Source organism: Somniosus microcephalus, unplaced genomic scaffold (genome assembly GCF_052327205.1).
Source record: "Somniosus microcephalus isolate GS21.2 unplaced genomic scaffold, FLI_Smic_1.0 unresolved_chr1, whole genome shotgun sequence".
NCBI lineage: Eukaryota > Metazoa > Chordata > Chondrichthyes > Squaliformes > Somniosidae > Somniosus > Somniosus microcephalus.
In genome coordinates this window covers 172,176,837-172,204,435 of record NW_028225179.1, presented here as the reverse complement: position 1 = coordinate 172,204,435, position 27,599 = coordinate 172,176,837, and the positions used below count along the sequence as shown (strand labels likewise).

The 27,599-nt window shown below is 48.8% G+C and overlaps 2 protein-coding genes across 2 annotated transcripts; both read right to left on the bottom strand.

Annotated features, from left to right (window-relative positions):
* Positions 1 to 4,305: 4,305 nt before the first annotated feature.
* Positions 4,306 to 18,528, bottom strand: LOC147096570 (uncharacterized). Its single transcript, XM_085975377.1, has 2 exons — positions 18,444 to 18,528; positions 4,306 to 5,274 (listed from the first exon to the last, which is right to left on the bottom strand). The coding sequence occupies exon 2, from the start codon at positions 5,050 to 5,052 to the stop codon at positions 4,567 to 4,569; it is 486 nt and encodes a 161-aa protein (XP_085831503.1). The 5' UTR covers positions 5,053 to 5,274; positions 18,444 to 18,528; the 3' UTR covers positions 4,306 to 4,566.
* Positions 16,234 to 18,794, bottom strand: LOC147096569 (uncharacterized). Its single transcript, XM_085975376.1, has one exon. The coding sequence runs from the start codon at positions 18,528 to 18,530 to the stop codon at positions 16,305 to 16,307; it is 2,226 nt and encodes a 741-aa protein (XP_085831502.1). The 5' UTR covers positions 18,531 to 18,794; the 3' UTR covers positions 16,234 to 16,304.
* Positions 18,795 to 27,599: the final 8,805 nt, after the last annotated feature.

Genomic DNA, 27,599 nt, shown 5'->3' with positions numbered 1-27,599 from the left:
AAGTTGCCGTGCGGGTTAATCTCGAGGCGTGTAAGAAACGTGTCCCAGCCGCTCTCTGCCATGCTTCAGAGCTCCTAGGCACAGAACAGAAGGCTCCTTTAGGAATGTACCCCAGTGCTTTTTTTTTAATGGCCTTATTAACCTGTGTTGCTACTTTTAGTGATTTGTGTATCTGTATCCCTGGATCCCTCTGCTCCTCCAGCCCATTTAGACTCTTAGGGAGAAATTCGGTGGCGCCGGGGCTAATTTTAGCGCCCCGAAAAAGTTAGCGCCCCTGCGCATTAAATTCAGTGGTAGCACCCCAGGCAGGAGGCAGGGTGCTACTGGAAGCGCTCCCCTCCCTCCTGAGGCACGACCAGTGAATTTCACGGTGCTTCGTGTAACAGCGCCATGCCCGTCGGCACATAGCACCGTGTCATAACAGACCTCCCTCCCTGATTAAAGGGGAGGGGCCTAGCACTGCACGCACCGGGGCCCTGCTGGACCACCGGGAGTGGGGTGTCAGATCAAGAGGAGCGCCGGGCTGCGCGATCGTGGCCGACACCCCGAAGAAGAAAGGGGAAGGGGGCAGGTGCTGGCTGTCGGCCAAAATAAAAAGTTGCCGCCCAACACCTGCCCTTTAAGTGGCGTCACCACGGCTGCAGAAACGACCCCTGACCCTGTCGGACATATCGTCCAGTGATAGTTCAGGGGTTGCAACCCAAGGTTGCAGCCGGGGTGCTGCGCGTGGCGATGACGTCTTTGCCGGCGGTGCAGTGCCGCGGGGAGCTACCGACTACCTCTGCCGCTAACCTCCTGCTGAATATCGCAGGAGGCACAAAGCAACCCAATTTCACCCCCTTGTCCAAGTAGTGAGTGGCCACCTTATTCTTCCCACCAAAACACACCACCTCACACTGATCTATAGTGAAATTCATTAACACACCACCTCACACTGGTCAATAGTGAAATTCATTAACACACCACCTCACACTGATCTATAGTGAAATTCATTAACACACCACCTCACACTGATCTACAGTGAAATTCATTAACATACCCCCTCACACTGATCTATAGTGAAATTCATTAACACACCACCTCACACTCATCTATAGTGAAATTCATTAACACACCCCCTCACACTGATCTACAGTGAAATTCATTAACACACCACCTCACACTGATCTATAGTGAAATTCATTAACACACCCCCTCACACTGATCAATGGTGAAATTCATTATCACAGCGCCTCACACTGATCTATAGTGAAATTCATTAACACACCACCTCACACTGATCTACAGTGAAATTCATTAACACACCACCTCACACTGATCTATAGTGAAATTCATTAACACACCACCTCACACTGATCTATAGTGAAATTCATTAACACACCACCTCACACTGATCTACAGTGAAATTCATTTGCCAATTACATGACCATTGTGAAATTTATTAATGTCTTCTTGCATTTTGTCTTCCTCAGTATTAACTCTACCTCCCAATTTGGTGTTATCGACAAACTTTGAAATTGTTCTTCTGATTCACATGTCCAAATCGTTTATGTAAATGGTGAACAATAGTGATCCCAGCGCCGATCCCTGTGGAACACCACTTCCCATCTTTTGCCAGTCTGTGTAGCTACTCTTAACCCCTACTCTCTGTTTTCTGTTTTGTGACCAGCTTGCTATCCATAACAGTATGTAAGATCGAACAAGATGACCAAGGTCAGGCCGTGTGGAGTGAAGGGCCAGGCAGCAGAATGGATGGAAAGCTAGCTACAAAACAGAAATCAGAGGGTTGGAGTTAAGGGTAGTTTGTTGCGATCTTTCCATTCATTCTGTTGCCTGGCCCTTGACTCCACACGGCCTGACCATGGTCATCTTGTAGACCGTACATACTGCAGACACAGTGCACCAGTGGTGGAGGGGGTGGATATTGAGTCCTGTGGCAGGGGCGCTGATGAAGTGGATTTCTCTGTCCGTGAGTTTTGAGGCATCGCTAGTTGCGTTTTTCACCACTTTCCACCTTTAAAAAAAACCTTGCTGCCAGTTTATTAAAGTTCGGGTGGGACACACCAATAAATGAGGCCTTGTTTCCCTCAGAATGACAGGCCTGAACCCGAGTTAGAAAACATTCAGTAATTAAACCAGACTGGGCGGGGCCTGAGGTGCCAGTTAGTAACGGAAAATTGGTGGCCAGCGTACTTCACACCAGGGCTGAGGACCCGGGGACTCGGGTTTCTGTGTCATTTATTGATTCATTTTGTTTATTGCTGAATCTCAATCAGACTGGCGGGTCATCTTGCTGTCTGATGGAGGCACGGGTCCCCAATGGAGGGCTCTCTATGCGGGAGTCCTTCCCAGCAACATTGGGGATCTGGGGTGGAGACTGTTGCAGGGAGCTGTCGTGTGCAACAGTTTAAGCTCCTTTCCGGACTCCAAGGTCAGATGTGATGTTTGCGACCTAGAGGAGTCCACGGGCCGTGTATATATTCAGTGTGAGAGGTTACAGCCCCTGTATAGTTACCTGAAGGGGCTGCTCCTCAACTCTTGGTTACACTTTAGCCCCACGCTCCTAATCTTTGGCCGCCCGGTGCGGAGTGGGGGTGGGTAAGTCCGAGGATCTTCTCCTGGACCTGCTCTTGGGCCTGGTGAAAACAGCAATTTGTAGGCCCTGGATGGGCGGGCCCCATGGGGGTTCACTCTGGCTGCCTGCCTCTCTCCCGTGGTCTTGTCCCTGCCCGGGTGGCCCCGGAGAGGGAGCAGGCGGTGTCCATCGGTTCACTTGATACCTTCCTCGACTAGTGGACACAGAAGGTATCAAGATGCGATAATTGATCCTCACAATCACATTGTGATTTAATTATTAATTGTGTGTGTGTCACAAATACATTTCTTCTATTTTGATACAAAAGTTCTACTAGACATGTTAAACTACTAGTTATTTAATCAGGGCTGCAGCTGCTGAAAGGTTGACTGTACTGAGGTTTGTGGCCAGAGCTGGCAGACGTGTTGTTCTGAAGTCTGATGTCTCACACCTGAAGAGTCTGTTTATGTCGTGTTGTAATGACCTTTTTCTGTTGCCTGGTGTCAGAAATAGAAATCAAAGGAAGATGATGCCCCACTCTGTTAATCAACTCTTTGACACATTTCCATTTCTTAATTTACAAAGATCACAACTCCATTAGTGGACAATGGATTGCCAGTCTGCCACTTTTTTTAGTGAGGCTTGAAAGGATTCGCTGTGAAGCTACACCTGCCCATCTGTCTGTGTGTCACTGTGTTTGGATTGTGTTAGACAACAGTCCTAATATCTCACCTACATCCATTACAATTTTTGAAATGTTAGATTGTACTTGGAAGAAGTTGATTTTGAATCTGACAATTCTGAAATTGGGAGCTGTTAATAATTTCTGTTTTTCACGTAACTATATACAGGTAGACTATCCTTTATCCGAAAACCTCAGGACCAGCCGAGTTTCGGATAAAGGAGAATTTCGGATTTCGGAAGGTGGGTCGGCGGGGTCTGCGGGGGGGTCAGCGGTTGTCGGGGCTGGCGGGGTCGGCGGTTGTCAGGGCCGGCGGGGTCTGCGGGGGGGTCGGCGGTTGTCGGGGCTGGCGGGGTCGGCGGTTGTCGGGGCCGGCGGGGTCGGCGGCGGGTCATGCGCACGACTTACCCTTTATCCGAACTTCCGAAACCGGAACCCTCTAAAAACCGAAGGTTTTTTCGTTCCTACGTAGAGGGTTTCGGTTTTCGGAAGTCCGGATAAAGGGTAGTCTATCTGTAGTGATGTGATCAGTCAAAGCAAATTAAAAGATGCTGCTATTTACTGAACACAACTGAATAATTCTACAAGGATGCTATCACAGTCTTCCTCAGTATTAACTACACCCCCTAATTTAGTGTCATCAGCAAATTTTGAAATTGTACTTCAGATTCCCAAGTCCAAATCATTCATGTAAATGGTGAACAACAGTGGTCCCAGCACCAATCCCCATGGAACACCACTTCCCACCTTCCACCCATCTGAGTAAATACCTTTAACTCATCCCGTCACTATAACTGGACTTGTCTCCATTCCCGTGCCGAGGAGATTGCTGTACCAGATGGGAGGGGCAACATTTGGGGACTCTCGATTCTCCACCGATTCCCATTCCCCTTCTTTCTGGTGGATAATGGAGGTGCCACTGTGTGTAATGTGTAAGTCAGTAAGAGTTGTCAGCGAGGATTAATCAGCACTTTCCAATTGGAGATGATAATCAATGGAATCTTTCAGACAATGAATTGTAGATTTTATAGCAAAGATTAATATACGATTGAAGTAAAAGTTCATAATTTTATTGTAAAATATTTCAGGGACACACAACAGAAATTAAGGGGAAAGATCAGACAGCAGTACTTAAAGGGACACTGTTGCCCCGACAACTCAATCAGCTATATATCCAGAATATTAAAATCCAGCCCAGTTACAGGGGTTATTAACATCAGCAGAAACAAACCCCAACTGTCAGAATGAACATGGTTCAGTCCTGGATGTGACTAACAGCAGCAATAACAGCAGAATCGAACCTCTGCAGTCACTTGTGAACGTGCTGGTGTCTCAGCAGGTTGGATGACTGATTGAATCCCTTCTCACACACTGAGCAGGTGAACGGCCTCTCCCCGGTGTGAACTCGCTGGTGTGCCAGCAGGTTGGATGACTGATTGAATCCCTTCTCACACACTGAGCAGGTGAACGGCCTCTCCCCGGTGTGAACTCGGTGTGTCAGCAGGTTGGAGGACTGAGTGAATCCCTTCCCACACACAGAGCAGGTGAATGGCCTCACCCCAGTGTGAGCTCTCAGGTGTGTCAGCAGGTTGGATGACTGATTGAATCCCTTCCCACACACGGAGAAGGTGAGCGGTCTCTCCCCAGTGTGAATGTGCTGGTGTATCAGCAGGTTGGATGAATTAGTGAATCCCTTCCCACACTCGGAGCAGGTGAACGGCCTCTCCCCAGTGTGAACTTGCTGCATCGATGAGTTTCCAGCTGGGACATGGAGCTGAATCAGTTGAAGCCTCATCCACACACACAACACGTGTACGGTTTCTCCCCGCTGTGAACGGTGCGATGTTTTTTCAGACTGTGTAACTGGTTAAGGCTCTTTCCACAGTCAGTGCACTGGAACACTCTCACTAGGGTTTGTGTGTCTCGGTGCTTTTCCAGTCACACCGATCTTTGAAATCTTTTCCCACAGACAGAACAGGCAAACATTTCTCCTTCCACATTCAAAGGCCGATATTCCCTGTAAAAGCAGTTTACAAAAGACATCACTGTAAGTTCAGGATTAAAATTTGGAACAGATAATTCTAGTTTCTATGGAACATTCTCTCCTCTCTTATTACATAGAATTACACAGATTGTACAGCACAGAAACAGGCCAATCGGCCCAACTGGTCCATGTGGTGTTTATGCTTCACATGAGCCTCCTCCCATCTCTCTTCATCTCACCCTATCAGCATCTCCTTCTATTCCTTTCTCCCATGTGTTTATCCAGCTTCCCCTTAAATACATCCATGCTCTTCACCTCAACTATTCCCTGTGGCAGCAAGTTCCACATTCTCAGCACCCTCTGGGTGAAGGAGTTTAATCTAAATAGGACTTCCCTGGGCAGCCAATCAGCACTGCTGCCTCTTTTGTGCATTTCCTGGTGAGGCGAAACAGTTGATATTTTCTGATCAAAAAGAGCTGAGCTCGACAGCATTAGTCCTGTTTTGCCTCCTTTGGAGACCAGGTGTACGAGTAGAGTGAGCGCAGCCTTCACAGCAACCGCAATAAAATTGTTACAGTTGTGAAGGAACTTTGTGTAAGTGCACTGGACCACAAACAAAATATGTGTGTCGATTATTGTCTTATTACCTGATGTGCCAAATAACTGCCTGAATCCAAGAGGTTAAAGCTTAAAACTAAAGGCTTTTATTAAGTAAGAACATGGCATCGAGTTAACACAGGGCAACCATCATTCATCACTGACCCAGCCCTTATGAGTAAGACTCACACCAATCCGGAAGGATCCAGAGGGGCGGGGCTAGGGAGGAGCATTAGTGGCTACACCTGTAGAACATTCCAGACATTAACAAGTACAACAACAAGACAATACAAATGCCAGAACACAAATGCCAGAACACAGAGTTATTTCATCACATTCACCCCCTGCTATAGATTCAGTCTGTCAGGAGGTCTAATAGTCCTCTGGGAATGACATAACTCTTGCTGAGGTTCCTCCCAGGGTACTAACTCCGGTTCATTCAAATTCCCAAATCATCAGTGTTTTCCACACTGAGGGTTTGTGTCTCTGAAGGTCCAATACCACGATTGAAAACTCTACTCTCAGAGTCGAACTCTTTTCGAGCTCCAGCAGGTGCAAGATCTTTAATAGAGACTGTATCCTCTCACCCATCCGGATATTGAATGTACGCATACTGGGGATTAGCATGGAGGAGTTGTACTTCCTCCACCAGTGGATCAGTCTTGTGGCCTCTCACATGTCTGCGCAACAGCACAGGGCCCGTGGTCGTCAACCACGTGGGTAACAGCACTCCATTGGTAGCTTTTCTTGGAAAGCTAAACATCCTTTCTTGAGGGGTGGCATTCGTCGCTGTACACAAAAGAGACCTTATGGAATGCAGCACGTCTGGCAGGACATCCTGCCAGCGAGAGGTCGGCAGGCCTCGCGACTTCAGAGACCGTACGATAGCCTTCCACACTGTCACATTTTCTTTCTCGACCTGACCATTACCATGAGGGTTATAGCTGGTAGTTCTACTCGTTGCAATCCCTTTCGATAGCAAAAACTGTCGCAATTCTTCGCTCATAAAGGCAGAACCCCTATCACTATGTATATAGTTAGGCATGCCAAACAAGGAAAACAGTTGGCAGAGGCATTTAATTACAACAGCACTGGTCACATCCGGACAGGGGATAACAAAAGGGAACCGAGAGTGCTCGTCTATTATATTAAGAAAATAGACATTACGGTCGCTCGATGGAATGGGACCTTTAAAATCGAGACTCAAACGCACAAATGGTCGAGTTGCTTTAATAAGATGAGCTGGCTCGGACGGCTTATAGAAGCGGGGTTTGCATTCAGCACAAACACGACAGGTTCTGTTCATTGTCCGGACCTCCTCAATAGAATAGGGTAGATTGTGGGACTTAATGAAGTGGTTCATTCTGGTAACCCCAGGGTGGCAGAGTGCATCATGGAGACTTTGAAGCTTATCTATACCTAGACTAGCACATACTCCTCATGACAAAGCATCCGATGGCTCATTGAATACTCCAGGCCTGTACTGAATATCATAGTCATATGTTGACAGTTCTATTCGCCATCTTAAAATCTCATCATTTTTGATCTTGCCTCTCTGCTTAGTATTGAACATAAAGGCCACAGATCGCTGGTCAGTAATAAGCGTAAAATGTTGGCCAGCGAGATAATGTCTCCAATACCTGACTGCTTCGATAATCGCCTGTGCCTCCTTTTCCACTGAAGAATGTCGAACTTCTGGTCCTTGCAATGTACGAGAGAAGAAAGCTACTGGTCTACCAGCTTGGTTAAGAGTTGCTGCCAACGCAAAATCAGATGCATCACTTTCCACTTGAAAAGGGAACTTCTCATCCACGGCACATACCACTGCCTTCTCAATGTCCCGTTTGATATTAAAGAAAACCTCCTGAGCTTCCACCGATAGCAGAAAAGACATTGACTTAATGAGGTCGGACTTTATCTGAGTAGCTAGCCACCCACTGGGCATAGTACGAGAAGAATCCCAGACACCTTCTTAAAGCTTTTACAGTGTGAGGTAAAGGTAATTCCTTAAGTGGGCGTAATCTTTCAGGATCTGGCCCGATTACCCCATTCTCCACAACGCAACCAAGAATACACAAACATGTAGTATTGAAGGTACACTTGTTTTCATTGTAGGTCAGGTTTAACCTCTTTGCAGTCTCTAGGAACTTCGCGAGATTTTGATCATGCTCCCATTGGTCGCGCCCATAGATAGTAACATTGTCCAGGTACGGGAATGTTGCTTCCAATGCGTATTCATCCACCATATGATCCATCTCCCGTTGGAAGATGGATACCCCACTCGTCACTCCAAAGGGCACCCTAAGGAATTGGTACAGGCGCCCATTAGCTTCAAAGGCCATATAAGGTTGGTCTTCTATTTTGATGGGGAGTTGATGGTAGGTAGACTTTAAATCAATGGTGGAGAACACGCGGTACTGAGCTATCTGGTTCACCATCTCAGAAATACGAGGCAAAGGGTAGGCATCTAATTGGGTATACAAGTTTATAGTCTGACTACAATCAACCACAAGTCTTTTCTTTTCATTAGTTTTAACCACCACCACCTGGGCACGCCATGGGCTATTACTGTGTTCAATGATTCCCTCCCGTTGAAGCCTTTCCACTTCCTCTTTTACAAATTTTTTATCTTCTGAACTATACCGTCGACTCTTAGTCGCTATAGGTCTACAATTACGAGCAAGGTTCACGAACAAAGAAGGCGGACTTATTTTTAAAGTAGAAAGGCCGCAGACTGTGAGCGGAGGCTGGGATCCACCATACTTAAGGGTGACGCTCTCATGCTGACACTGGAAGTCCAAGCCTAAAATTAAGTTCACACACAACTGAGGTAATATGAGGAGTTTAAAGTCCTTATACTCTGTATCCTTAACGGTCAATGTGACTTTACAATATCCAGTTACCTCCGAAGTAAGGAACTTGGACGCCATCACGATTTCACTTCGAGTAGGATACACCTTCAATGAACAGGAGTTAACAAGGTTGGGGTGTATAAAACTTTCAGTACTGCCACAGTCTATCAAACACCCAGTAGGATGACCATTAATCTCGATGTCCATCATAGATTTCGACAAGGAACATGGTATGGTCTGGTCAACCGTTGCCGAGGCTAGAGTAAAACGATAGGCGGCAGCAGAGAAGACATCGGGTACAGGATTACCCTTACACATTTTACGAAAATGTCCCCGTTTCTTACATTTAAAACAGGTAGCCTCTCTGGCTGGGCATCTTTGCCTGGGGTGTTTAGATTGGCCACAAAAATAACACATAGACCCATGGGGTACAGCCGCAACAATAGGATTAAGTGGAGGCTCCTTTGGTGTTATGGATGCCTCCATACTCGGAACGCACGAGGCTGAGAGAGATGCATGGGCTGATGCATACACTTCTAAATTCTTCTGGGCTGCATCGAATGATCGAGCAGTAGCGACGACCGTTTTTAAAACTAATGAGTCATTCTCGAGGAGTCTCTGTCTAATATAATTAGATCGGAGGCCAGATATGAAAGAATCGTGGATGGATTCTTCCTGATACAATATGGCAGAGACAGCCTTATAGTTGCAATCTTTAGCCAAAGCCTTAAGACCCTGCAGGAAATCGTCCAGTGATTCCTCGGGTAATTGCCTGCGAGTAGACAAATGATACCTGACGTATACTTCATTAACCGACTTAAGGTACTGGGCCTTAAGGGCTGCGAGGGCCTCTTCATATGTAGTAATATCTTCAATTATAAAGTAAGTTTGATGACTTACCAAGTTGGTTAGAAGACCCAACTTGTTAACCGTCGGATCGAACGATGCGATGAAGTGTTCAAAACATCAAAGCCAATGCGTAAATTTCTTCAACGCATCTGCCGAATGGGGATCGATATCCAGATGCTCTGGTTTCAAAAATCGATCCATCTTGCAAAAATTGTTACTTAATAAAATTGATGTGCCAAATAACTGCCTGAATCCAAGAGGTTAAAGCTTAAAACTAAAGGCTTTTATTAAGTAAGAACATGGCATCGAGTTAATACAGGGCAACCATCATTCATCACCGACCCAGCCCTTATGAGTAAGACTCACACCAATCCGGAAGGATCCAGAGGGGCGGGGCTAGGGAGGAGCATTAGTGGCTACACCTGGAGAACATTCCAGACATTAACAAGTACAACAACAACAGACAATGCAAATGCCAGAACACAGAGTTATTTCATCACATTACCCTACTGTAAAGTGCCTTGAGATGTTTTAAAAGCTCTATTTAAAGGTAAGTTGTTGTTGGTGTATAGAGAACTCTGTTGAAATTTAGTGAAATGATCAATAACGAAGGAAGATCATTTCTTTGTTTGGTTCTGTTAGTTTTCATAGAATCATGGAAACGTACAGCACGAAGGAGGCCATTCGGCCCATCGTGCCTGTGCTGTCTCTTAGAAAGAGCACTCGTGCTTAGTCCCACATCCCTGCTTGTTGTCCGTAACCCTGTAAGATCCTCATCCTCAAGTACCCGCCCAACTCCCTTTTAAAATCATTGATGGAATCAGCTCATGACCTTTTCAGGTCGAGCGTTCCAGATCCCGACAACTCTCTGAGTTTTGTTCAATTGTTACCACAGTTGCTTCTGTGGAGGTTTAATAATAAATGCATTTTGCTATGAAAGCAATTAAAACATTCCTAGTATATAAATAGACAGATGCATCAAAATATTAAAATTGTGGGAGGGAGGGCAGTGCTCGCCCAGGGCCCAATAAACAATGGAATTCTTCGTTCCCAACCCAATGCTCAGAAGGTGAAGCCCCAGAGCTGCCTCTGGCTCGGTTCCACCTGCCCTATTCTGACAAGCTGAGGTGTTGGTCAGTGCACTGTGATTGCCCTGTGGGCAGAAAATGGCAAATCTAGAAATATGACCAAAATAACACATTTTAACCCCAAAGCTGTAAATCCCCGTCCCACACACTCTCCCTCCTCCCTGTGCTGAAATCCAAACCCATCGCACCATCTCCAACATTTCTTTCCTCCACTCCCAGTTTTCCCCCTCCCTCTACTCTGGTTGGGTTCAGTTCCACACCCGCTGTGTGCAGAGTGAGAATAAAATCAATGAGTCAATGATTGTCTCTCCTGGTCACTGGGACCCTGAAACCTTCAGTTCTACACCTGCTGTGTGCAGAGTGAGAATAAAATCAATGAGTCAATGATTGTCTCTCCTGGTCACTGGGACCCTGAAACCTTCAGTTCTCCACCCGCTGTGTGCAGAGTGAGAATAAAATCAATGAGTCAATGATTGTCTCTCCTGGTCACTGGGACCCTGAAACCTTCAGTTCCACACCCGCTGTGTGCAGAGTGAGAATAAAATCAATGAGTCAATGATTGTCTCTCCTGGTCACTGGGACCCTGAAGCCCCGCCCACTCTCTGTTCCTGTACCAAGATGGCCGCACATGCGCCGTGCTACAGGTGGAACCGGTCTGTCTTTCCTCCACCAAGATGGCGGCGTCTAACCTGGGCCTGTCACTGAGAAAAAGCCTCACCGCTGCCATCCGGTGGAACACATTCGGCCGCTGGATCTCATTCGGGCCTGAGACCATTCTCCAACTTTAAAAACTCTGCGGTGCGGCCTACCCATAGTTTATTAATCTCCCGGCCCCGCTCCCACCGACCTGCATCTCTGCCCGGCGACCGCGCGGGGCTTTCTCTGTAAAGTCGGTGAGGGCCACATGACCCGAGCCCAGGGCCTGATTGATGGGAGCTTCCTACCAACAGGGAGCGAGTGGGGCGGGGTTGGAGGAGCGAGCCGGCGGCGGGTCCTCCAACCAATCGGGGAGCCCGAGGGGCAGGAATGGCGGCACCCAGTGGGCGGCTCCCCTCCTGGCGCCACTCTTTCTTGTTTTGAGCCCCAGGTTTAACCTCGTGGACCTTACCCTTTTGCTGGGGGTTCCCACTATTCCGACCGTTCCTATATGCTACTGTGAGCTGCCGGATTACAGTCTCTTCAGTTGCTAGGGGGTCTCGGTGGTCAAACCAAGTATCAGCCTTTGCTTTTATCTGGGACAGGCAATTGGACACCAGGCAACGAAGCCATTGGGTCCGCTGCTGCTGGTTCAGGTGTGCCCTATCTTGTCCCCCTGTACACGCACTGTTGTAGACTGGCCACAGCCTGTCTGCAAATGCCTGTGGGGTCTCCCCTTCCTTCTGCAGAGTTTTCCCTATGCGATCAAACGGACTGCCGTCATTCGCACCCATGGCTTCCAGTGTTTCCTCCTTTAGGTCCTCAAAACCCTTCTGCCCTCTCTTAGCCTCATCTGAAAGGGTCCGATAGAGCTTACTATCTACAGAGAAAAGCAACATCTTGGCTTTCTCTTCGTCATCACAGCCGTCTCTTGGAAGTGCACTGAGGGTTTCCCTTTTCGGAGAGCAGGGGAATATGTTTCACCAGGCCTCTGAGCTGTTGGGTATCATAGGGTACCAGATAGGTATGCTGAACAGCCCCATGGTCATTATCGTTCACGGGCGGACCGTACCTCCGTTGTCGGAGGGGGTACACTGGTCCTGGTCCCCGCCTGCCTAGTGGGACTTGCTGGCGTTCTCCGACCACCCCATTGTCCACCCCTTCTTGCTGCCAGAGCTCCTCAAAACTCGGAGCTGTGGGCTGCGGTCTTGGGATCTCTAATTCCCTAGCCAGCTCTGTTCTGGGTGCTGCCTGTGGGGCGGTTTGATTTGGGCTGCTGGTACTGTCCGACGGACTTCCCTTCGGACTTATGAGACATACCATCCCTTTAGTCCTTAATAACTCCATACCCAAACTCTCTATCTTTCTGTTACATGGGGTATGATCTGCTCCACTAAATCTTTGGTCGCAGGCCAGCTTATAAGCTGCCTTTACCTCCCTAACCTTTTCCTCCTGCTCTGTTACTGGTGAGGCGGGCATTCTCTTCCAGCAGTCTCATCTCGTTACTCTTTGCTTCTGTAATTTGGCACTTTAGGAACTCTATCTTGTGCCTCGTGTGGCTTTTGCCCTCGCTAGCTTCTTGGGTGAGATGAGCATTTTCCTCCTGTAGCCTCATCTCACTGTCCCTAGCCTCTGTGACTTCCTGCACAAGGCGCTCTATCTCTGCCTGACATTTTGTGACCTCTAGTGTGAGGCGTGCATTTCCTTCCCACACCCTCATCCCACTATCTCTGGCCTCATTCACCTCTCTTATGAGGCGTTCTACCTCCGCCTGGCATTTTTCAAACTCTGACTCCCGATTCTTGGCCTCTGTAACCTCCTCCCGCACCCTCATCTCACCCTTCTTAACCCAGCCACCTATACTATAATAGGTCAGCTTACATGCTGCCGCTAACTTCTGCAGGGCTACCCACAGACTGAAAGCAAGAAAAGCAAGAGCTGATGCTTTCTCCAGATCCAGACCACTTATCCTATCAAAAACTTCCTCCAGTCCTGCCGCGGTCACCAATTTGTAGGTGGGCATCCTTTACCTGGTTTACGGTAATTTACCTGGTCAGGCAGCCTTTGCCATTGCACTGTGACCAATTTCAATCAGCGGTTTCCAATTGCTAAAAAAAAAACCTCCAGTTCTGACTGGAGGAACTTATAATTAATGATATATTAAAAACGGACAAATAGCCTGGATGCAAGAAAGTCAAATTTTATTAAAACTAAAGAAACTACACCACACGATCAAAGTAATCACAGTAAAATTGCTTAACAGGGGAAGGCAGACGGCAAAAATGAGGGATAAATGGCTACAATGTTAACCTTACAATCTTAGCAACATTTCCCTTAAATTACCACCCCTTTACTTCTCCCTAGATTGTCTTGCTAGTGGGTCAGAAGTCTTGCTCACCTGCAGTCCAAAGAGTAAAAGAGACAAAAAAGGGGGCAGAGGACTTCCTGGGCTTAATCTTTATACCCTGGGAGTCCCTGCTGTTTTCGCGCCGAAAAGGTCCGTGCTCAATTTCGCTCCGAAAAGTCCGAATACACAAGAGAAGGGCATTTAACTTCCTCCATTCATACATGGAAACATCACGTAGTAGTCAATTTCAGTGAATGGATGTGTGTTAACAACCCATTGTGCTTGCCGTCCGATGATTGGCTGATTCAAATGGGCCACTCCCCAGTGTAAACAAGCAGCTTGTAGGCTACCAGACCCACCCAATACCACAGGGTGACTGACAGCTCGGTCTCCATTCAAACTTACTACAGGGCAGCGCTGAGCTTTTCATATGCTAACAGCCTGTCTGTCCTTTTCTGCTGCCTTTTAAAATTCTGTTTCCATGAAGTCGGTTCAGCCATTTTTATGCCCTGGGCAATTTAAACAGTCCAAAACTCAAGAGTCCATCTTTTAATAAAATGTATGTACAATCTTAAAGTGTGCGATTTTCACAAAGTTCTTTGATTCCAGTGTCCAAGTGCTGCCCAGCTTACGAGCTTTTTAACGCAGCCTTTTGTGGTTCTGGGTATGTTTTAAAACATTGTCCAACCCAGAGACAATTTAAATCACACAAGTCTTCGTCTACGATGTGGATTAATATTTCCCGATCTTCGGGGGCTGAGGGGATTTTGCGACCCCTACAGTGGTGGGTGAACGACCAGAGACCATTGTCAAGGACAAAATTAATTCTCACTTGGAGAAGCGTGGATTAATAAGGGGCAGCCAGTGTGGATTTGTTAAAGGTAAATCGTGTCTGATTAACCTGATTGAGTTCTCTGATGAAGTAACAGAGGGTTGATGAAGGTAGTGCAGCAGATGTATATATGGACTTTCAAAAGGCATTTGATAAAATACCACAAGAGACTTACTCTGAAAATAGAAGCAGAGGGAATTAAAGGGCTGATGGTAATTTGGGTATATAATTGGCTAAGGGAGAGGAGGCAGTGAGCAGTGCTGAGGGATGTTTTTCTGACTGGAGGGAAGTATGCAGTGGGCTCCCCCAGGGGTCGGGATTAGGACCATTGCTTTTCTTGTTATATATAACTGACCTGGACTTGGGTATAGGTGAACAATTTCAAAGTTTACGGATGATACTATTTACTATGTTGCCAAGTTTTGTGAGTGTAGTAGTAGCAGACTTCAGAAGGACAGAGACAGACTGTGAAATGAGCAGACACAAGGCAGATGAAATTAAATGAGGATAAGTGTGAAGTGATGCACTTTGGGAGAAACAACAGGGAGAGGCCGTATAATCTAAATGGGACTATTTTGAGGGGGTGCAAGAGCAGAGGGACCTGGGGGTCCATATTCACAAGTCTTTGAAAGTGCCACGGCAAGTTGGTGAGGCAGTTCAGAAAGCGTATGGGATACTTGGCTTTGTAAATAGGGCCATTGAATACAAAAACAAGGAAGTTACACTAAACCTTTACAAATCACTAGTTAGGAACATAGGACAGAAGGAGGCCATTCAGCCCCTCGAGCCTGTTCCGCCATTCAATGAGATCATGGCTGATCTGTGACCTAACTCCATACACCCGCCTTTGGCCCATATCCCTTAATACCTTTGGTTAACAAAAACCTATCACTCTCAGATTGAAAATTAACAATTGATCGAGCATCAATTGCTGTTTGCAGAAGAGAGTTCCAAACCTCTACCACCCTTTGTGTGTAGAAGTGTTTCCTAATTTCACTCCTGAAAGGTCTGGCTCTAATTTTTAGACTATGCCCCCAGTCCGAGAATCCCCAACCAGCGGAATTAGTTTCTCTCTATCTACCCTATCTGTTCCCCTTAATATCCTGAAAACTTCGATCAGATGACCTCTTAATCTTCTAAATTCCAGGGAATACAACCCTAATTTGTGTAATCCCTCCTCGTAACTTAACCCTTGAAGTCCAGGTATCATTCTGGTAAACCTACGCTGCACTCCCTCCAAGGCCAATATATCCTTCCTAAGGTGTGGTGCCCAGAACTGCTCACAGTGCTCCAGGTGTGGTCTAACCAGGGTTTTGTACAGCTGCAGGGTTTTGGCCTCAGCTGGAGTCTTGTGTACAGTTCTGGGCACCACACTTTAGGAAGGATGTCAAGGCCTTGGAGAGGGTGCAGAGGAGGTTGACCAGGATGGTACCAGGGATGAGGGACTTCAGTTATGTGGAGAGACTGGAGAAGCTGGGATTGTTCCCCTTAGAGCAGAGAAGGTTAAGAGGAGACCTAATAGAGATGTTCAAAATGATGAGGGGATTTGATCGAGCAAGTAGGGAGAAACTGTTCACTTTGGCAAGTGGGTCGGTAACCAAAGGTCACAGATTTAAAATAGTTGCTAAAAGAACTAGAGGGGAAATGAGGAGAATTGTTTTCATACAGAGGGTTGTTAAGATCTGGAACGCACCATCTGAAAGGATGCTGGAATCAGGTTCCACAGGAACTTTCAAACAGTAATTGGACGAGTCCTTGAAGAGGACTAGTTTGCAGAGTTCTGGGGATAAAGCTGGGGTGTGGGACTAAATTGGACAGCTCTTTCAAAGACACGATGGGCCGAATCACCTCCTTCTGTGCTGTTAGATTTTATGATGAGTGTGAAGTCGCTGGTGTCTCTTCAACTTCCCGGAGCTTTTAAAGCTCTTCCCACAGTCAGAACATTTAAAGGGCCTCTCGTCAGTGTGAACTCGCTGGTGTGTCAGTACGTGGGATGACTGAGTGAATCCCTTCCCACACTCAGAGCAGGTGAACGGCTTCTCCCCAGTGTGAACTCGCTGGTGTTTCAGTAGGTTGGATGAATTAGTGAATCCCTTCCCACACTCAGAGCAGGTGAACCGCCTCTCCCCAGTGTGAACTTGCTTGTGATTCAGCAGGCTGGATGAGTTAGTGAATCCCTTCCCACACACAGAGCAACTGAACGGCCTCTCCCCAGTGTGTAGGTGTTGGTGTAGCTTGAGCTCCCTGGAGCTTTTAAAGCTCTTCCCACAGTCAGAACATTTAAAGGGTGTCTCGTTAGTGTGAACTCGCTGGTGTACCCTCAGGTCCCTGGAGCTTTTAAAGCTCTTCCCACAGTCAGAACATTTAAAGGGCCTCTCGTCAGTGTGAACTCGCTGATGTGTCAGCAGGCTGGATGACTGAGTGAATCCGTTCCCACACACGGAGCAGGTGAACGGTCTCTCCCCAGTGTGAACTCGCTGGTGTACCAGCAGGCGGGATGACAGAGTGAATCCCTTCCCACACACAGAGCAGGTGAATGGTCTCTCCCCAGTGTGAACTCGCTGATGTACCAGCAGGGTGGATGACCGAGCGAATCCCTTCCCACACATGGAGCAGGTAAACGGCCTCTCCCCAGTGTGTAGGTGTTGGTGTTTCTTGAGCTCCTTGGAGCTTTTAAAACTCTTCCCACACTCAGAACATTTAAATGGTCTCTCGTTAGTGTGAACTCGCTGGTGCCCCTTCAGCTCCCCAGAGCTTTTAAAGCTCTTCCCACAGTCAGAACATTGAAAGGGTCTCTCGTCAGTGTGAACTCGCTGGTGTTTCAGCAGGCTGGAGGGCCGAGCGAATCCCTTCCCACACACGGGGCAGGTGAACGGTCTCTCCCCAGTGTGAACTCGCTGATGTACCATCAGGTTGAATGACTGAATGAATCCCTTCCCACACACGGAGCAGGTGAATGGCCTCTCCCCAGTGTGTAGGTGTTGGTGTCTCTTCAACTCCCCGGAGCTTTTAAAGCTCATCCCACAGTCAGAACATTTAAAGGGTCTCTCGTCAGTGTGAACTCGCTGATGTACCAGCAGGTGGGATGAATCAGTGAATCCCTTCCCACACACGGAGCAGGTGAACGGCCTCTCCCCAGTGTGTAGGAGCCAGTGTCCCTTCAGCTCCTGGGGGCTTTTAAAGCTCTTCCCACAGTCAGAACATTTAAAGGGTCTCTCGTCAGTGTGAATAAGTTGGTGTTGCTTTAGTTCCCCGTGGCTTTTAAAGCTTTTCCAACAGTTAGGACACTGAAATGGTCTCCCATCAGTGTGAACTCCCTGGTGTCCCTTCAGATACCGAGCGCTTTTAAAGCTCTTCCCACAGTCAGAACATTGAAATGGTCTCTCATCAGTGTGGACAAGTTGGTGTAGCTTTAGTTCCCCGGGGCTTTTAAAGCTCTTCCCACAGTTAGGACACTGAAATGGTCTCCCATCAGTGTGAACTTCCTGGTGTCCCTTCAGATACCGAGCGCTTTTAAAGCTCTTCCCACAGTCAGAACATTGAAATGGTCTCTCATCAGTGTGGACAAGTTGGTGTAGCTTTAGTTCCCCGGGGCTTTTAAAGCTCTTCCCACAGTCAGAACATTGAAATGGTCTCTCATCAGTGTGGACAAGTTGGTGTAGCTTTAGTACATTGGGGCTTTTAAAGCTCTTCCCACAGTCAGAACATTGAAATGGTCTCTCATCAGTGTGAACTCCCTGGTGTCCCTTCAGATACCGAGCGCTTTTAAAGCTCTTCCCACAGTCAGAACATTGAAATGGTCTCTCCTCAGTGTGAACTCGCTGGTGTGTTTGCAGGTGGGATGAACAAACAAATCCCTTTCCACACACGGAGCAGGTGAACAGACTGTCCCTGGTGTGACTGCCCCGTTGAACTTCCAATGCAGACGGGGAACTGAAGCCCTTCCCGCCGTCCCCACCTTTACCCGGTTTCTCCTCGGTGTGACGGTGCACGTGTCTCACCAGGTCAGGCGATCGGCTGAATCCGCGTCCACACACTGAACACGTGTGCGGTTTGTCTGCGTTGCGATCCCTGCTCTCTCCTTCCATGTGCAAAGGCCGATGATATTCAGGTCCTGATGAATCCAGTGACTCTGTCAGATCTTGACGTGATGTTTGGTCTGAGCTTCCCGCCTGTAACTGCTCCACTTCTATAACCCTGTAAATTGAGATCAGAAAAGGATCAGAGGCAAACTGTTGTTTAATTTTCCCCTTTCCGAACCTAGGGGCAGTGAAGCTGATTTTCAGGCCCCAGCTGCTGCACAGGTTGGTTGAAAGGATCAGCAGTAATGGCGGCTGTAATACCCACAAGGCCCCGGCTCTGCAGAAAGTGCTCTGTTGACTCTGAGTCCCGCGCATGTGCTCATGGCCCCCGCGCTCTCCCTCCTGCTCTACAATCGCCCGTCCCGATCGGTCCGCAACACGCATGCTCAGCACACAAAACCTCGCGGTTGGAACATCGGGCGCGCATGCAGAGCCGCAACATCTGGTACGCGTGCGCGGCTCAGGTGGGGGCGAGTCGGTGTTTCGCCTCAGCCGCCAGGGAGGTGCGCATGCGCAGGATGACCCAACATTCTTCCTCTCAGCAATCACTCCCTCGTTTCTTTAATAAAAACAGAAAATGCTGGAAATACTCAGCAGGTCAGGCAGCATCTGTGAAGAGAGAAACAGAGTTAACGTTTCAGGTCGATGACCATTCGTCAGAACTGCTTGCTCTTTAGTGTCAGGCAGTGGCTCAGTGGGCAGCACTCTCGCCTCTGAGTCAGAAAGTTGTGGGTTCATAGTCCCACTCCAGAGACTTGAGCACAAAAATCCAGGCTGACACTCCAGTGCAGTGCTGAGGGAGTGCGGCACTGTCGGTGGGGCTGTCTTTCGGATGAGATGTTAAATTGAGGCCCTGTTTGCTCTCTCAGGTGGATGTAAAAGATCCCATGGCATTATTTCAGGAAAGAAAGACTTGCATTTATATAGTGCCACCAGATATCCTAAAGTGCTTTACAGCCAATGAAGTACTACAATGAAGTAGTCACTGTTGTAATGTGGGAAAGAGCAGGGGAATTATCCCCAGTGTCCGAGCCAATGTTTATCCCTCAATCAACAGAAAAAATGATAGATTATCTGATCATTATCACATTGCTGTCTGCGGGAGCTTGCTGTGCGCTAATTGACTGCCGCATTTCCTACATTACAACAGTGACTACACTGCAAAAGTACTTCATTGGCTGTAAAGTACTTTGGGACGTCCGGTGGTGGTGAAAGGCGCGATATAAAGGCAAGTCTTTCTTTCTTCACTGGTCTCACCAGCGACCTCTTCTGGCGGTTGGTTGATGACAGACGAGAGTCCGCGCATGCGCACATGGAGTGGCGGTTTGGGCCGAGTCCGGCACAGCGACCCCTCCCGGTCACCAATGGTAATGACCGCGCATGCCCAGAGGAGACCAACCCCCCTCCCCCACTCGGAGCTGCGCCTGCGCACTCGGATCCTGCCGGACGGAGCCGGCACAGGGCCATTCCAGGGAAAGGCCTTGGTGTCGGTTCCAGAGTCGCGATCGCTGACGCGAAGAGAGTTTTCTCCGCTCCGATTGGGTGGAGAATCGCGCGGGGTGGATCGGGAGAGAATCGAGAGAAATAGAAAAACCTCAGAGTCCGCGAGGCCCCGGACCGAGCGGCGGCACTTGGACGGTGCACGTGATCTCCTCGGGGACACGTCACCCGGGCCCGCGGCCTGATTGATGGCAGCTTCCGACCAATCGGGAGCGAGCGGGGCGGGGCTGGAGGAGCGAGCCGGCGGCGGGTCCTCCAACCAATCGGGGAGCCCGAGGGGCGGGACTAGCGACACCCAGTGGGCGGGGCTGGAGGAGCGAGCTGGCGGCGGGTCCTCCAACCAATCGGGGAGCCCGAGGGGCGGGGCTTACGGCACCCAGTGGGCGGGGCTGGAGGAGCGAGCCGGCGGCGGGTCCTCCAACCAATCGGGGAGCCCGAGGGGCGGGACTAGCGCCGGCTGATTGTCTGATCCGCAGGGCAGCGAGTTTCTCCAGTCCCTTGTTCAGGGCCCGGGGCCCGGGGAGGCTGTGGGCCTTTATTCCCCGCATTGGACACAAGGCTCTTTATCTCAGGCATAGGGTGACGTCGCACTGAAACTTTCCACCCTCCTTTACAAAGATGGCTGCCGTTAACCTGGGCCTGTAAGGGGAAGAAATCCCCGCAACTGCAAACACGGGATCTTCGGGTTATTATTCGGGGCTTGCCTCCTGCACGAGTTGTTTATGAAGCCTCCCCACCCACCTACCAGTCCATTACTCCCCTCCGTTGCGATTTTTACCGGCTGCACCATCGCGCTCCCGGCTTCAGCCCCTCTCCATCTCCAGTAACGCACTGCGCATGCTCAATATACCGGCCCCTCCCGCGCCTGCGCGCTGGGCTCTTGTAGTCTCGGTGCGGCACGTGGTCCACCGCGGGGAATGCTGGGTAAAAGACCAGATTAGTGAATGGAACATGATTTACTGTGATCAGATTGAGGACTGAACCATGTTCATTCTAGTCGTCATGGTTTGTTTCTGCTGATCTTAATAACTCCTGTATCTGCGCTGGAGATTAATATTCTGTTTAAATAGTGAATAAATAAAGCTCAAGGAACAGCACCTCATCTTTCGATTCGGCACTTTACAGCCTTCTGGACTCAACATTGAGTTCAACAATTTCAGACTTTAACCCTTACTCCCATTTTTCATGCTGTATGATTTTGTCATCCCCATTTGCAACATTTTCCAAGACTCGGTTTCACAGCCACATCTCTTTCCTCAGCAACTGTCTCCGGTTCCAACTTATTCCACGTGGATTCCAACTGAACTTCCACCGTTCCTGTTTCAGCTCCACCCAGGATAACTTCCCTGCCTCTTACCTTAGTAATATCTGTTACATCTCCAGCTTTTTCCAGTTCTGATGAAGGGTCCCAGACCTGAAACGTTAACTCTGTTTCTCTCTCCACGGATGCTGCCTGGCCTGCTGAGTATTTCCAGCATTTTCTGTTGTTATTTCAGTGAATAAATAAGCTTTGTTTCAAACACAGTGTGTCAAATATTTGATTTCTCCATGATAAGAGAAGACGAATTGATGTTCTGTTCCAGACTGTTTAATTTTTGGGCCTTTTCTTACTCTAGATTATTTCAGTTCTCATCTCGTTCACCTTCTACTACATCAAACCCCAAGCTTGCTCCGTTTACATAGAAACATAGAAGATAGGAGCAGGAGTAGGCCATTCGGCCCCTCGAGCCTGCTCCGCCGTTCAATGAGATCATGGCTGATCATCCAAATTCAGTACCCGGTCCCTGCCTTCTCCCCATATCCCTTGACCCCTTTAGCCTTAAGAAATATATCTAACTCCTTCTTGAATATATTTAAAGACTTGGCCTCAACCGCCTTCTGTGGTAGAGAATTCCACAGGTTCACCACTCTCTGGGTGAAGAAATTCTTCCTCATCTCTGTCCTAAATGGCTTACCCCTTATCCTTAGACTGTGACCCCTGGTTCTGGACTCTCCGACCATCAGGAACATTCTACCTGCATCTAATTTGTCCAGACCTGTCAGAATTTTATAAGTTTCGATGAGATCCCCGCTCATCCTTCTAAACTCCAGCGAGTATAAGCCCAATCGACCCAATCTCTCCTTATACGTCATTCCTGCCATCCCAGGGATCAGCCTGGTGAATCTTTGCTGAACTCCTTCCATGGCAAGTACATCCTTCCTCAGATAAGGCGACCAAAACTGCACACAGTACTCAAGGTGTGGTCTCACCAAGGCCCTGTACAACTGCAGCAGGACATCCTTGCTCCTGTACTCAAACCCTTTTGCTATGAAGGCCAACATACCATTTGCCTTCTTCACCGCCTGCTACACCTGCATGCTTACCTTCAGCGACTGGTGCACAAGGACACCCAGGTCTCGTTGCACTTCCCCTTCTCCCAATCTATTGCCATTCAGACAGATAACAGTCTGCCTTTCTGTTTTTGACACCAAAGTGGATAACTTCGCATTTATCCACGTTATATTGCATCTGCCACGCTTCTGCCCAATCACCCAACCTCTGGGATCTCGGAAAACACCATGAATATACAACTGGTGGATTTGACTGCTGTTTTACAATCATAATTCTCCATTTGTGTGTGTGCCCGTGCATTATAACTATCAATCAGCAGCCTTTCCTTTCCCCACTGTGGAAATGTAAAAGCGATTCAGTTAATTCAGTACCAGTTTGAGACTTTGTAAAATTCAGTACTTTGCTGTTTCACTAACGCTGCCACTAGTGTAATAAACACACAACAGCAACAGAGGGGCAAGGAGAATGTATGAGAAATGATTAGTGCTCATTAGCATCTCATTAGCGACCGTCTGACGTTGAGGTCGACCAATCGTACGGAGGGTTCCTGGCGCGTGCCGTCCTACAGTTGAGTGTCGAGTGACTCGACGATTGACCAATCCTACGCTTCGGTGACCTGACCGGTCGACCAATCGGTGCGTGTGTGGGCGGGCCTTATCCTTCTGAACCGAGATGAGCGGCCGCCATCTTGATTTTTCATGATTTTTTCCCCCACACTTTGTGTGTTAGGGAACTAAGGTAAATATTTTAATGATGTGTTAGGGAATTAAATAACAATTTATTTGTGTTTTAAATTGTGTTTAGCAAATGCGCACGCGGTGGGCGGGGCAGTTGGCTCCTCGTTCGAGACCAGGCCTGCGTCCGACCCGAGGGGCCACTTAGTTAACCGGCAGCCGAGCCCTGCCTCCTATTCACATCTACCGTCCTTCTTGCATGGGCCTACCGAGCGACTCCTACTCCCTCCTCCTCTTCTGCTGCTCTCTATTTATTTAATCTCCTCTTACTCGGCGAAAGATGAGTTTAAAAAAAAGAGGCCGCCAGTTGCGCGGCCGCCTTGACGACGGCACACATTCGCACGGCCCCCGTTACCCCGGCAACGGGGCACGCCGGCGGTCTTGAAACCACGCATGCGCACGGCCCGCCACCCCGTGACGCCAGCACGCATGAGTTTAAAAAAAATGAAGAGGCCGCCAGTTGCACAGACGCCTTGACGCCGGCACGCACGCGCACGGCCCCCGTGACGCCAGCACACAGCCTCGGGAGATCGCGGGGGGGGCGAGCCTCGGGAAATCGCGGGGGGGGGGGAGCCTCGGGAAATCGCGGGGGGGGGCCTCGGGAAATCGCGGGGGGTGGGGAGAGCCTCGGGAAATCGCCGGGGGGGGGGGGCCTCGGGAAATCGCGGGGGGGGGTGGGGGGGGTGGGGGAGAGCTTCTCTGTTCCCCCCCACAGTCTCTCTCTGTTCCCCCCCCATCTCTCTCTGTTCCCCCCTCCCCCCAGTCTCTTTCTGTTCCCCCCTCCCCCCAGTCTCTCTCTGTTCCCCCCCCAGTCTCTCTCTGTTCCCCCCCCCAGTCTCTCTCTGTTCCCCCCACCCCCAGTCTCTCTCTGCCACCCCCCCACCCCCCCAGTCGCTCTCTCTCTCTCTTCCAACAACAACATGCCCTCGAAAAAGCCTCGGCAACGCCGGGCTCACCCCAGCTAGTAAACATATCATAGAGTCATAGAGTTTTACAGCACAGAAAGAGGCCCTTCGGCCCATCGTGTCTGCGCCGCCCATCCATCCCTGTCCAGTCTAATCCCATTTTCCAGCATTTGGTCCATAGCCTTGTATGCAATGGCATTTCAAGTGCTCATCCAAATGCTTCTTGAATGTTGTGAGGGTTCCTGCCTCTACCACCCTTTCAGGCATTGAGTTCCACATTCCAACCACCCTCTGGGTGAAAAAGTTCCTCCTCAAATCCCCTCTAAATCTCCTGCCCCTTACCCTGAATCTATGCCCCCTTGTTATTGACCCCCCTACTAAGACGAAAAGTTCCTCTTTATCTACCCTATCTATGCCCCTCATCATTTTGTACACCTCAATCAGGTCCCCCCTCAGCCTTCTTTGCTCCAAGGAAAACAACCCCAGCCTGTCCAGCCTCTCTTCATAGCCGAGGCGCTCCATCCCAGGTAACATCCTGGTGAATCTTCTCTGCACCCTCTCCAAAGCAATCACATCCTTCCTATAGTGAGGCGACCAGAACTGCACACAGTACTCCAGCTGTGGCCTCACCAGCGTTTTGTACAGCTCCATCATAACCTCCCTGCTCTTATATTCTATGCCTCGGCTAATGAAGGCAAGTATCCCATATGCCTTTTTAACCACCTTATCTACCTGTTCCGCTGCCTTCAGGGATCTATGTACATGTACACCAAGGTCCCTCTGACCCTCTGTACTTCCTAGGGTCCTACCACTCATTGTGTATTCCCTTGCCTTATTTGTCCGTCCAAAATGCATCACCTCGCACTTTTCAGGGTTAAATTCCATTTGCCACTTTTCCGCCCATCTGACCAACCCGTTTATATCGTCCTGTAGCCTGAGGCTTTCCTCCTCACAATTTACCACCCCACCAATTTTCGTGTCATCTGCGAACTTACTGATCATACCTTTTACATTCTCATCCAAATCATTTATGTAGATCACAAACAACAAGGGACCCAGCACCGATCCCTGAGGTACCCCACTGGACACAGGCTTCCAGTCACAAAAGCAACCTTCGACCATCACCCTCTGCCTCCTGCCACTCAGCCAGTTTAGGGTCCAACGCGCCAAGGCACCCTGGATCCCATGGGCTCTTACCTTCTTGACCAGTCTCCTATGCGGGACTTTGTCAAAAGCTTTACTGAAGTCCATGTAAACCACATCCACAGCATTTCCCTCATCCACCCCCCCTAGTCACCCCCTCGAAAAATTCAATCAGATTTGTCAGACATGATTTACCCTTGGCAAAGCCATGCTGACTATCCCCGATTAATCCTTGCCTCTCCAAGTGGAGATTAATTTTGTCCCTCAGAATTTTTTCCAATAATTTCCCCACCACAGATGTTAGGCTCACTGGCCTGTAATTCCCTGGTTTATCCCTGCTACCCTTCTTGAATAATGGTACTACGTTAGCTGTTCTCCAGTCCTCTGGTACATCCCCTGTGGCCAGAGAGGTTCTGAAAATTTGTGTCAGAGCCCCTGCAATCTCCTCCTTTGCCTCCCACAGCAGCCTGGGATACATCTCGTCCGGGCCTGGGGATTTATCCACTTTTTGGCCAGCTAAAACCGCTAGCACCTCCTCCCTCTCGATGCTAATATGTTCAAGTATGTCACAGTCCCCTTGCCCGATTTCTATGTCTGCATCGTCTTTCTCCATAGTGAACACAGATGCAAAAAATTCATTTAAAACCCCACCTACATCATCTGGCTCTACACACAGATTGCCACTTTGGTCCCTAATGGGCCCTACCCTTTCCCTGGTTATCCTCTTGCCCTTAATATACTTATAAAACATCTTGGGATTTTCCTTTATTTTACTCGCCAGTGTTATTTCATGGCCCCTCCTCGCCCTCCTAATTTCTTTTTTAAGTATGCCCCTGCACTTTTTATACTCCTCTAGGGCTTCTTCCGCCTTTAGTAACTGCCAAAAGCCCCCCTTTTATTTCTAATGCATTTTTGTATATCCCTTGTCATCCAAGGTTCCCTTTGCTTGTTGGTCCCACCCTTGACCTTTACAGGAACATGTTGGCGTTGTACTCTCTCTATTTCCCTTCTGAAAGTCTCCCACTGTTTTGATGTGGATTTTCCTATAAGCAGCTGCTCCCAGTCCACTTTGGCCAGATCCTGCCTTATCATATTAAAATCGGCCTTCCCCCAATTTAGAACCCTTATTTCCGGGCCGTCTTTGTCTTTTTCCATGACCACCTTAAATCTCACCGAATTATGGTCACTGTCGCCAAAATGCTCTCCTACTGACACTTCCACCACTTGCCCGGCTACATTCCCCAGAATTAGGTCCAGTACCGCCCCCTCTCTTGTAGGACTTTCTACATGTTGGCTCAAAAAGCTCTCCTGGATGCACTTTAAGAATTCTGCACCCTCTAAGCCTTTCACACTCTGACTGTCCCAATTTATATTGGGGAAGTTGAAATCCCCCACTATTATTACCCTATTATTTTCGCACTTTTCTGAGATTTGCCTACATATCTGTTCCTCTATCTCCCCCTGACTGTTTGGGGGCCTATAGTACACTCCCAGCAAAGTGCTTGCCCCCTTTTTGTTTTTAAGTTCTACCCATATGGCCTCATTAGAGGAACCCGCTAATATATCATCCCTCCTTACAGCAGTAATTGACTCCTTAATTAATATTGCAACACCCCCTCCCCTTTTACACCCCCCTCTGTCTCACCTGAAGATTCTATACCCCGGAATATTGAGCTGCCAGTCCTGACCCTCCCTCAACCATGTCTCCGTGATAGCAACAATATCGTACTCCCATGTGTTCAACAACAACTTCAGTTCATCCACCTTATTTGCAAGACTCCTTGCATTAAAATAAATGCCTTCCAGCCGTGCCATATTCTCTTTTGCCTTCACATATTTGCTCTGCCTTCCCAGCTGACTTGTTTTTCCCTCTGTATTCGGCTGTAAATCACCCCCTACTATAGCTCCACTCTGTACCCCATCCCCCTGCCAAGTTAGTTTAAACCCCCCCCAGCAGTGCTAGCAAACCTCCCCACAAGGATATTGGTTCCCCTCTGGTTCAGGTGTAAACCATCCGACTTGTACAAGTCCCACCTTTCCCAGAAGCAGACCCAGTGATCCAGGAAACTAAAGCCCTCCCCCCTGCACCATCCCTTTAGCCACGCATTCATCTGTTCTATCTTCCTAGCACGTGGCACCGGGAGTAATCCAGAGATTACAACCCTTGAGGTCCTGCTCTTTAATCCTTCACCTAGCTCCCTAAATTCTTGCTGCAGGACCTCATCCCTCTTTTTACCTATGTCGTTGGTACCAATGTGGACCACGACCACTGGCTGTTCACCCTCCCCCTCCAGAATGCCCTGCAGCCGCTCAGTGACATCCTTGACCCTGGCACCAGGGAGGCAACAAACCATCCTGGATTCACGTCTACGGCCACAGAAACGCCTATCTGTTCCCCTTACTATAGAATCCCCTACCACTATTGCTCTCCCACTCTTTTTCCCCCCTTCCTGGGCAGCAG